This window comes from Thamnophis sirtalis, unplaced genomic scaffold, assembly GCF_051295495.1.
Source record: "Thamnophis sirtalis isolate CommonGarterSnake01/CBP01778 unplaced genomic scaffold, rThaSir2_p1.2 scaffold_8, whole genome shotgun sequence".
Classification (NCBI taxonomy): Eukaryota; Metazoa; Chordata; class Lepidosauria; order Squamata; family Natricidae; genus Thamnophis; species Thamnophis sirtalis.
The window spans coordinates 67,798,056-67,810,284 of record NW_028261388.1 but is presented as its reverse complement, the minus strand read 5'-3'; the positions used below and the strand labels follow the sequence as shown (position 1 = coordinate 67,810,284).

General features: G+C 41.3%; 1 protein-coding gene across 1 annotated transcript in view; it reads left to right on the top strand.

Moving 5' to 3' along the window:
- Positions 1–12,229, top strand: part of ARAP3 (ArfGAP with RhoGAP domain, ankyrin repeat and PH domain 3) — a 131,155-nt gene that overhangs the window by 36,934 nt on the left and 81,992 nt on the right. The window contains exons 12-16 of the mRNA XM_087721843.1: positions 210–295; positions 801–983; positions 6,409–6,553; positions 7,880–7,975; positions 8,053–8,206. Of these exons, the coding sequence (XP_087577969.1) occupies positions 210–295; positions 801–983; positions 6,409–6,553; positions 7,880–7,975; positions 8,053–8,206 (664 nt within the window). The remainder of the gene's footprint in view (positions 1–209; positions 296–800; positions 984–6,408; positions 6,554–7,879; positions 7,976–8,052; positions 8,207–12,229) is intronic.

Below are 12,229 nucleotides of genomic sequence, written 5' to 3'. Positions count from 1 at the left end.
GGACTTGTATTTGTCCAGAACATGATTATAAAAAAACCCATTTACAAAAGTGATATTCCCACATAGTAAGATGATATATAAGTTCATGTAGAAGGAGATTTATAAGAACTTCCTTTTGGTCTGAATCTGAATTTGAATCTGATGAAAATTGCAATGAGATGTATGCATGCCCTTTGGAAATTCATATGTCTCTTTCATTATATTTACAGGTTTGCATCGGAGCCTGGGTTCTAGGATTTCTAAGGTGCAAAGTCTGAAGCTGGACACGAGTATTTGGAGCAATGAGATGGTCCAGGTATGAAGTTTTTCCAAAGATCTAGCATTGGGAAGTGGTACAATCAATCTGATATTTTAGAATTGCCCAGGTGTGGATAAGTTGGATTGAAAAGATATACACTGGGATTTATCCAGGAAGAGTTCCCCCAATCATTCTGGGTTGGTGGCCTGGTGCATGGGAGTGGTGGCAGTGGTTTTGTGTGAAGGGCAGATACGTGCATGCATACCAACTTCATTTGTGTGAATAGCAGGCACTGGCGCCTGTTCTAATGTGAGTAGTGTTGTGAGTGTTGGTATTTGCCATTTGCATGAGTCAGTCTTTGCATACATGCATGTGCACACTGGCCCTCCACTCACATGGCCCAGTTGCAAATAGGCCATGGCCCAGTAATGGGCCATGGTCCACAGGTTGGGGATCTCTGATCTAGGATTAGATATATTTCTTTAATATCCCTGAAAATAGAATGCTTTTGTTCATCCAGTGTCATAGTCCTCTAGTGAAATTTTATTGCTCTCTTCTAAAGCTGTTCATCATGCTAGGCAATAGGCAAGCAAACAAATTTTGGGCTGCACACCTCCCAGCTTCTGAAGCCTTGTATCCTGATTCTAACACTGAACAAAGACGAGATTTCATCATGTATAAATATTGCTATGGATACTTCCGCATGCCGCACCCTCAATATAACAGTCAAGAAAGCATTCTGCAGGTATGTATTTATGCATCTTTCTCCAACATCTGATGGAATTAGAAATTATTACAGAATAACAAAATAACAGATTTGGAAGGAACCTTGAAGCTCTTTTTGTCCAACCTCCTGCTCAGGCAGGAGACCCTATACCCGTGATGGCGAACCTATGGCCGTCTCTACGGGTATGCGAGCCATCACCCCAGCTCAGTTCTGCCGCATATGCACATGTGCTTCCTGTCAACCAGCTGATTTTGGGGCCTCTGCCACACATGCACAGAGGGGCATGTGGGAGATGTGCATGCATGCATAGAGGTCGTGTACACATGAGTGGGAGTGGAGCACATGTCAGGTGAGTCAGGTGATCTGAATTCTGAAATCCCACAAGATCTTGAGGTATTCATTCTCTAGAACCTTCTCAACCTGTTGGTCCCAGTGGTTTTTGCTGTACTCAAATCCAAACTTTTGGCACAATTTCCAGTGAATGATCTTAGCAACGCGGTCATGGTGTTGTAGGTAGTCAGTTTGTGAAATTTTGCTGCACCCGCTGATCAACGGGTCGACTGTCTCGTCTTTCTCATTACAGAGGCAACATTTGCTGTTGGTGGTAACATGTTGAATTTTTGCCTTCATGCAGTTTGTGGCTAAGGCTTGTTCTTGAGCTGCCAAAATAAAGCCTTCTGTTTCTTTTTTCAGTGCTCCTAATCATAACCAGTTTCAAGTTAGCTTTTGGTCAGCTTTGCCTTCAATATTTTTCAAGTATTGGCTATGCCTAGCTTTGTTTTTCCAATTTTCAGCTCGCTTCTCAATTACCTCTTTCTTATATCCAGCTTTTGACTTAGTTGTCTTTAAAAAGCCTCCTTTATTTACTTCCTTAATCACTGGTTCTTCACTTTTCTGGATGTAATCATTCAAGCTGTGTTTTTCTTCTTCCACAGTCTGTTTTTCTTGTGGGAGTCCTTGACCACCCTCTGTTCTTGGTAGATATAATCGGTCAACATCACTTTTAGGGTGCAAAGCATGATTCATTGTCATAAGCTTCCTTGTTTTTCTGTCCAAATTGTCCAACTCCATCTGGGTCTAGCCAATTATTCCTGCAGAGGATCGAATTACAGGTATAGTCCAGGTATTTATGGCTTTTATGATGTTTCCTCCACTCAATTTGGACTTTTATATCTTGCAAATTCATCGAATGTACTTGGCTGAATTTAATTCCTTGACTTTATTATGCATTAAGTCATAGGCCTCTAAAATCCCCAAGAAATTGTAGCCTTCTTCTGGTTTTACTGCCTTTATCATTTCTTCATTCTCAAGTTCTATTCCATCATCTTCTATGACCTTGCCTGCTTTGGTTGCCATTATTGGACATTTGTCAATTCCAAACTGCATACCAATGTCTTGGCTAAATACTTTTGTGCTTTCAATTAATAAATTCAGTTCAGCTTTTGTTTTGCCAAACAGCTTCAAATCATCCATGTACACCAAGTGCGAAATTTTCAGTCCTTTTTTTGCAAGTTCATATCCATAGTTCACCTTCTTCAAAATGGTTGTCAGTGGTAGCATTGACAGTATAAAAAGTAGGGGTGAAAGAGAATCACCCTGAAAAATACCTTAATTTCAACTTCACCCAGTTCTTCTCCATTAGCCATAAGCTTCGTTTTCCAGAGGTTCATTGAAGTTTCCATTAATTTTTGTATGTTGCTGCTGATGCCAATGATTTTCATGCATTTCTTGATCCAGCTGTGGGAAACTGAATCAAACACTTTCTTATAGTCAATCCAAGCCATGAACAGGTTGGTTCGTCTTTTCTTTAGATTCTTTAATATTAGTTTGTCAATCAGCAGTTGGCCCTTTGTTCCACTTGAATTTTTACAGCATCCTTTCTGTCATTTCTTTTCAAATATCCATAAATTTGATTTGCAATGATGCCAGTAATGAGCTTGTATGTTGTTGGCAAGTAGGTGATTGGCCTCTTTCTTTATCTTTTTGGATCAAATATGTCCTTCCAGTTGTCATCCATTCATCATTTTCAGGTGTTTTTAATATCTGGTTCATTTGGGTTGCTAATCTTTTGTGCACACTTGTAAGTGCCTTTAACCAGAAGCCATGTAGCTCATCTGGTCCAGGTACATTACAGTTCTTCACTTTTCTTGACTATCTTTGCACCATTTCTTTTGTTATTTTCACATCTTCCAGTTTATTCACTTTAACAGTGAGCTTCCCTGAAGTCTCCAGAGCGCAAAAACCTGGCCCTATAGGGAAACCGGAAGTTTGGGAATGGACTTCCGATTTGCTCATAGGGTCAGTTTAAGCCCTCCGAAGGCTCCTGAAGCCTCTGGAGGACTAAAAACGACCCCATGAGCAAACCGGAAGTGACATCTGGTTTGCTTGTAGGGTCCTTTTTTGCCCTCTGAAGGCTTCAGGGAAGCCTCCTGAAGGTCCCTGAAGCTTCCAGAGGGCCTCTGGGGGGCGGGGGAGGCTGTTGTCACCCTCCCCAGGCTCTTATAAAGCCTCTGGAGCCTCGGGAGGGCAAAAAAACATGCAAAAAATGGGGGAGAGTGCCTCTCATGCGCGCATGCGTACTGGGGGGATGCCACACATTGCATTATGAGTGTGACACACCCACGCACGACCCATCTGCGCTCCCCCCCATTATGGCATGCGAGCCAAAAAAGTTTCGCCATCGCTGCTCTATTGCATATGCCTGCATTATATTGAATTACAGTATGACATGACCACTCTTCCCCAAGGTTCCTGGAGCTTCAACCCCCTGTGTAATTTCATCTATGTTAATGAGAATTAAGTCCAGTGTAACTGAACCACTAGTTCCCTTCTCTATCTTTGGGGTGACAAAGTTGTCTTCTAGGTTCATCAGGGACTTTTTTGATCTCCTGTCATGGCCCCATTGGATCCCAGTTTGGAGGAGGAGGAGGAGGAGGATCCAAGACCATCTGATGGGAATGGCATGGCTCCCCTGGAATGTCTGGAGAGTCCCAGAGCTGAGGCCAATGGTATTGGGGGGAGGTGGTTGACTGGACAGAGACTTGCCTTCCCTCACAGACACAGGGAAGGATTGGCTGCCCACAGGCAGTGGTGCTAAGAGGCAGTAGATCTGTTCTGATGAAGAACAGATGCCTCCACCACTTGATTCAAAGACATGGAGAGTGGAACAGAGGCAAACTCAAAGTAGGTCTGCAAGACTGCTCAGGAGAAGGTCGGTCCACCCCTCTGATTTAAGGAGAAGTTGGGGGGGATTTGTCTTTGTCAGGAACAATTGTTTGCTTTGATTTATGCTCTCCTGGGTTTGGAAAAACTTAGTCTTGACTTATGTTTCTGCCTGTGCTTTGCCTTTGTCTTGTGGACTGCCTTTTGCCTTGTAAACCTGCCTTTTGCTTCGTGAATTTGCCTTTTGCCTCATGGACTTGCTTTACCCTGTGGACTTCCCTTGCCCTTTGCACCCTGACCCTGGGAGCTTTCTCCTTGGACTTCCTCTCTATCTTTGTGAATTGATTTTGTCATTTCCTGGCTTTTGTTTGTGGAACTGAAGGTGGCTACCTTCAGGGAAGTGTGGAGTGCAGGCTTACCAGGCATTGTAAGGCCATTTGTTGTGGCATTTAACAGAACAATAAAAGATTCTATTATGCCTGCCTCTGTGGTGAACTGGGTCATAACCACAGGTGGAGATGGGATTCAACCAGTTCTTACTGGTTTGCCCAAACCGTTAGTAATTGCTTATGAGTTCAGAGAACTGGTTAAAAATAAAGTGCAAGGGGGGGGGGGTCCTCTCTCTTACTTCAGTTAATAGATCCATTTAACAGTTGCAACTGGAATGCAGCCAATACATGCTGAATCAAGTCAATAAACAATAGAAACTGACAGGATTAGGGCAGGGAAACCCATCAATCACCCATCTAGGAATGGGATTAACCTCTTCCCATAATTTTCATTACAAAGAGTATTAAGTAACACTTCTGTGATCAGATGATACTCCCCGAGTTTCCCAATACCTTTTATAGCTGCTGCAATGTTGGCTACTTTTTGTTTCTTCCTGGGGGGAAAGATACAGGAGGGGACAATGATGCAGCTTGATCATACAGGCTGTGAATTTAATGCATGGGTGGTCCAGCCAGCTGTATTGCTTCTGCTGTGAAACCCCCAATTTAGAACATAGAGAACATAGAATAATAGAGTTGGAAGGGTTAATGGTTTTTGGCAGCACCCCCAGGCTTTCAATCAGCTTGAGCAGCTGCTCTTTTCCTTTCAGCTGCTGAGTTTGCTTTGGGGTTGACTTTTTTTAAAGGGGGAATGGCTGTTTTAAGTTTTCTGCATTGTTTTAGTGGTGCCTGACACTGTCCTTTTGGGGTGTACTTCCCTCACTCTTTTTGAAAGTCTCTAGTTATGGAGTACCCACACTTCTGAAGGCCAGCTGTTCCATTGGTTGATTGATCTCACCTTTAAGAAATTTCTCCTTAGTCCTAGGTTGCTTCTCTCTTTGGTTAATTTCCATCCATTGTATCTTGTTGTGCCTTTTGGTGCTTTGGAAAATAGATTGACTCCCTCATTTTTGTAGGAGCCCCTCAAATTTCCTGACAACAATTAGTCAGTGGAACAACTTGCCTACAGAAGTTGTAAAGGCTCCAACACTGGAAGTTTTAAAGAAGTGATTGGACAATCATTTGTCTGAAGTGGTGTAGGGTTTCTTGCCTAAGCAGGGGGTTGGACTAGATGACCTCCATGGTCCTTTCCAACTCTGTTATTCTGTTCTATTCTAAATATTGGAACAGTGCTATTTTATTGTGCTATTTTATTGTGAGTTGGACTAAGGAGAAATTTCCTAATGGTGAGACTAATCAAGTTGGCCATGCCCACACAGTCACACAACCCATTTCTCACAGAAAACACAGGGAGCCACAAAACCTGGGTAGGTGTGGCTGGGGAGGGGATCATGTGACTGGTTAGGAGTGACATTGAGTTGGCCATGCCCACCCATTCACATGACCACCCAGCCATGCCCACCAAGCCATGCCCACCAAGCCACGCCCACAGAACCAATGGTAAAAAAAATTGAATCCCACCACTGGTTATAACATCTCCAACAAGGTGCAGAGTTTGTTTCCCAGTTTATATCAAGGCCATTGAGTCCCCCATTACTATTGTAGTGTGGTTCCTGCACACCTTAGATAACTGATTAACAAAAAGTTAATCTGTTTCCACTGTTTGGTTTGTGGGGTCTGTAGTATACACCTCTGGTAATGTCACAGTGTTAGCTAAATAATATTAACTAAATTCACATGTACAAATTCTAATGCAGTGATCAATCATGTTGCCATTATTACCTGAACAGTTATGAAATATCTTTCCTTACAGTTTTGATTTGCAATTTGTGATATTCTTATAGGAACTTGATTATTTTGAGTAATTATTTGATTTTCTTTTCTTTTCATAGGCTCTATGTGCAGCTGTGTCTGGGCCAGGATTACTTAAAAAAATGGTGAATTTTTTTGCAAGTACCATGGAAGTTGAAATGGGAGGTAGCTGTGTTATTTGGAAAACTGAGCCCTGGTCCAGCAGTGTGCATACTCATCATTCAGGTAACCATCTTATTCTATGCTATACAAGTAGTCCTCAACTTATGACCATTTGTTTAATAACTGTTAAATGGCACTGAAAAAAGTGACTCACACTTGCAACTTTGCAATGTTCCTGTGTTCATGTGATCAAAATTGAGGCACTTGATAACTGGCATCTATTACAACAGAACTTGTCTGTGAAGTTCCCAGAAGATGATCTAATTAATTTACGAGCCTCGAGACAAAGTTCAAAAGAAATCCATTCATTTATTAGGATCAACATTCTGGCATGTACTCCTGCAGAGCCAAAACTGATTTACACTTAATGGTGTCTGAACTTTACCCCTGTGTCCCCTCCCCTCTGCCTTGGTCATAACTCACATTCACCAACAAGATGCTACGGCAGGTTATGGACATGCACATTCACATGCTAGTTACAAGAAAATAAGACCTGACTCTAGCCAAAAGTATGCATGGAATTCTCCTCCCTTCTCTATGCCACTTGATAGTAGTCATGGCAAGTTGACATTGCCATTATCACAATATTGCAACAGTTGTAGCCATTCTGAGATCATTTGTGATCTTGCCAGGGATTTCCAACAAACAATGTAAATGGGAGAAGGCAGATTTGCTTAACAACTACTGCAAAAAAAGGACATAACATCAGGCAAATTCACTTAATGACCACACTGCTTAGCAACAGAGCTTCCAATCCCAATTTTCATGTCAAGGATTCCCTATATGTAGAAAACAGGATACAATCTATTTGATTGGGCATATAATTAAAGCCAATTTTTCTTCACTAAATGATATGTATTATTATCTTCTTTAAAAACAGATTTTTATTAAAATAAGATTTTTGCAATGATGTTAAAAACTATAGAAACATAGAAGAAGACATAGAAAAGGAAAAATATAAAAGGGTAAAAAAGGTAAATAACAAAAAACAAGAAAAAAAAGATATCTAACAAAGCAACTTATGATATTGTTTGCAGCAGTTACAAACATAATAATCACTTTCCTGAAATCAGCAATTTACTTTTCTCCAAAAAGTCTATAAATTGTTTTCAATTTCTTATAAAAATAATTGTAGTTTTTCCTTGACCAAACTATGTATTATCTTCCTATTACTGGTCAGGCTTGGCAATTCATTCTTTAAATGCCAAATAATCATATATGATTTAAATTTTATTCACAATTTTACATCAAAGTTACATGTTCTATACTACTATGAAAAATTATCTTTTAAAAACATAAAATGAAGCTTAAGTGTTTGGTGGCTTTGAACAAAGGCAATTTATTTTTAAACCATTTATCTGTTTCTGTATATTCCTTCCTTGTCTGTAGAAGGAATCTACAATGAGATCATACAACCAGTTGTCCATTGTGGCTACTTATACAAAGTCCCAACCACCAGCAAAGCAATCAAGAGAAGCAGAGATGGTAAGTCTGAGTATGGAGGAATCCATAACTAATGGCTATTTGAAAAGTGCCTTTCACTAACTGTTTTGCTTATGTAGAGTTTCAGAGCATCTGGTGCTCACTGGAAAAATGTTTCCTCTTCTATGAGACTGAAAGAAATCCTGAACCAACAGGAAAGATTGAAGTGGCAGATATGATTTCCTTAGCAGTGAACAAAACAGACATGTTGGATATTCCTAGCTACACAGACAGGTTTGTGGGAAGTTGATTCATTCAGTTTTTCTACTTCTTAGTTCTGCTAACTATGTTCATGTGCTTCACTATGGTACCAAACAAACAATGAAGTAACATTGGATTGATATCTGTCAAAAAGAGCAGATTGTTATGTTTGAGGTTAAGGATCTGTTTGGGGCTTCAATAGAAGCATTCATCTGTCCCTATTCATCACTCCCCAGTATTACCATTTGTCATAGTACAAGGTCTGTAGCATGTTGCTGCCATCTCCAACACCCTATGTTAAATTAAAATCAGTGGTGGGATTCAGCTGGTTTGCACCAGTTCGGCTGCACCAGCAGCTAACTTTTTGAGCAGTTTGGCGAACTGGCTGAATAGCACCACACCAGGCTACACCCCTTGCCGCTCCCAGCCACTCACCTCAGATGCACTTTATTAGGTGTTCTGGCTGTCCCCAGCTTCGTGGCAGCCATGTTGACTGCTGCTGCTCCTTGTTTTCAGATGAGGGGGATTTTCCAAGTCGGGGGGGGGGGGAAAGATATGACTCTCTTCTACCTGCAAGGCGCCCTCCTTTACTTCACCACTCCTCCAGGGTGGCTATGGCTCTTTTCAGAGTCCTCCAATGGAGAGAACTCAGGGTGGGGCCACAGAACTCACAGTCCTTGCCTCCAACCCCACTGGAAGCACAGCCAAAAGCTAATATATATTCATTGTTAATACTAATCAAAATTAATAAGTTACAGTAAACTACCTAATAATAAAATTAATCTTCCTCTTATAATTCTTGAAGTTCTAACTCCTGTTTCTCTTATTTAACCATCGATAAAACAGATCCCATATCTCAAAATATAGTGTCTTCCTTTTCTTTAATTTCAAATGTTACTTTATTCATTTGTGCACATTCTAAAATTTTTGTTATCTTTTCTTCTGTGGGGATCTCTTCACCCTTCCAATGTTGTACGAACACGATTCTGGCCGCTGTTAACACATGTATTATTAAGTATGCTTTTCTTTTACTGTATTTATCTGGTATGATGCCCAACAGAAATGTCCCCAGATTTAAATCTATCATTTTTATCATTTTTTCTAGCCAGGTATGTATTTTGGTCCAGTATTTTTTTTTTTTTTGCTTTCAGACATGTCCATCACATGTGATAATACAAGCCCAGGATTTGGTTGCATCTCCAACACTTGGCAGACATATTCTTAAACATTCTAGCAAATCTTGCTGGAGGAAGTGCCATCTATAAAACATTCTTTATATATGCATTGGATGTTATCAATTTATAATGTCTGCCCTACAATTTTTGCCATTTGTCCAATTCTATAGAATACCCAAATTTTTAGCCCATGATATCATAGTTTCTTTTAGTTGCTCTATACTTGAAACTATAGCCCAACCTACCAGAAACATAACTATAAATAACAGACTGGAAATAAAAGTTAAAATAAGCAACAAAAAAAAACAACAACCTAAGGGAACACCTGTCTAATCATGATGAATACAAATCACCAGGACCTGATGGATTACATTCTGGAGGTCTAAAGGAGCTGGCAGATGTCATATCAGAACCACTGCACCACATCGTTCAAAAATTCTGGAACACTGGGGGAACTACCAAAAGATTGGAAAAGAGCTGATGTGGTTCCCATCTTCAAAAAAGGGGAAAAAACAGACCCAGGAAACTACAGACCAAACAGCCTAACATCAATACCCGGGAAGATATTGGAAAAGATAATACAAAACAGATCAGCCAACACCTAGAAATGAGTAAAGTAATAATTAGCAGCTAGCACAGTTTGTTAAAACAGATCATGCCAAACCAAACTTATTTCATTCTTCAACATAGTGACTAAATTAGTAGACCAGTGAAATACTGTGGATATAATATACTTAGATTTCAGCAAGACATTTGACAAAGTAGACCATACCTATTTCTTCGTAAGCTAGAAAAAAGTAGCCTCACCACCAGATGGATTTGCAACTGGCTGACAAACCATACTCAATGAGTAGTCCTTAATGGGTCTAAATCTACATGGAAGAACTAAGCAGTGGGGTACCACAAGGTTCCGTCTTAGGCCCAGTACTCTTCAATATCTTTATAAACAACTTAGATGAGGGAATAGAAGGGGAACTTACCAAATTTGCAGATGATACTAAGCTGGCAGGAATAGCTAACACCCTAGAACAGTGATGGCTAATCTTTTTCCCATCGCATGCCAAAGTGGGGGAGTGCAGGGGAGTCATCTGCGGGTGTGACCACACCCATAATACTATGTACATGACACCCCCCATGTGCATGCACGTGTGACCCTCGCCCCCCTGCTTTTGACATGCGATGGACTTGTTTTTCACCCTCCCCAGGCTTCAGACTTGTACACCGGGCCCTATCTAACAAAATGAAATTCAATGTAGAGAAAAGTAAAGTCCTACACTTAGGTAAGAAAAACCAAAAGTACACATATAAACTGGGTGAAACCAGGTTTAATAGCAGTGACTGTGAGAGGGATCTTGGAATCTTAGTGGACAACCAACTAAATAAGAGCCAGCAGTGTGCAGCAGCAGCCAAAAAAAGACAATGCAATCCTAAATTGCATTAACAGAGGGATACAATCAAGATCAAGTGAGGTGCTAATACCACTCTATAAAGCCCTAGTAAGACCACACCTAGAATATTGCATCACGTTTTGGTCATCACACTATAAAAATGATGTTGAGACTCTAGAAAAAGTGAAGAGAAGAGCAAACAGGATGATTAGGGGATTGGAGACTAAAACTTTTCCGTCTTGAGTTTTTGGCCTGCCTCATGGAAACGTTACCCCAGGACTGCTGCTGATTCCCCCATGACTAGGACATCATCAAAGTATGGGCAGATGTTGGGAATATTCTTCAGTGTTCGTTCCATAATACTTTGGAATAACCCTGGCGCTATGCTTATCCCAAACTGCAAGTGGTGCACTTGGAATGCACCTCTGTGTATGACTATTGTCTGTGCCTCTGCAGTAGTATCATCCACTGGCAACTGCTGGTAAACCTGGGTGAGGTCTAGCTTAGTGAAGATTCAGCCTCCCTGGAGTGAGATGAGGATGGGGCTTACCACTGGTACAGGTTAAGCATGCTGCTGTAGTGCCTTGTTTATGGTGCATTTGTAGTCTATGCAGATGCGAACATCCCCATTAGGCTTAACTGCAGTAGTCACCACCTAAAATCGGCCATGGACGCCGATTTCTTCTCCGGTGATTTCAAGAGGTTTTCCCTCATCCGATAGGGAAGTTGCTTGCATCCTCCTTTGGCACCCGGGCTTCCTCTCTCTCTTCTTGATCCCCCCCAGGTTCAACTAGTCCTTTTAAGGATTTTCAAAACAGAAACTCGAGCAAAGCTAGTAGAGCTACCATTCCTTCGCCCTCATGGAAGTGACATCACCACAGGAAGTGGTTAAGCATGCTGCTGTAATGCCTTGTTTACGGTGCATTTGTAGTCTGTGCAGATGCGGACATCCCCATTAAGCTTAACTGCAGTCACTATGGCTACAGTCCACAGGTTGGAGCGCCCCCTCCCATACCAATGTGTCTAGTTCCGCATCAATTTTAGGCTGTGATGCAAAATGAACCCTGCATGGTTTTAATCAGATTGGAGTTACTGCTGGATAGAGGTTGAGTGAAATGGGTGCCCCTTTGTATTGTCCCAGCTCAGTGCTGAATACGTCAATGTATTGTTGGTATACCTCTTCTAGATCAGTTATTTGGGTTCAATGAACACCCATTACTCTGATGCCCAGGGCCTTGAACCAGTCCAGTCCTATGAGGTTGGTGTGCAGCCACCATGCTGAGGGCACCCTTGAACTCTCTAAATTGTACCCTAATGGTAGTTTTGCCATTACAAGAACACGGTGACTCTGGAAGTCCATTAGCACTAAACTTGATGGTTTGAGCAGGACTTGACATCGGCTAGGTTTCCAAATGTGGTCGAACATCACAGACAATATAATGGACAGGGCTGATCCAGTATCAAGCTCCCTAAAGCATGGGACCCCTTGAAGA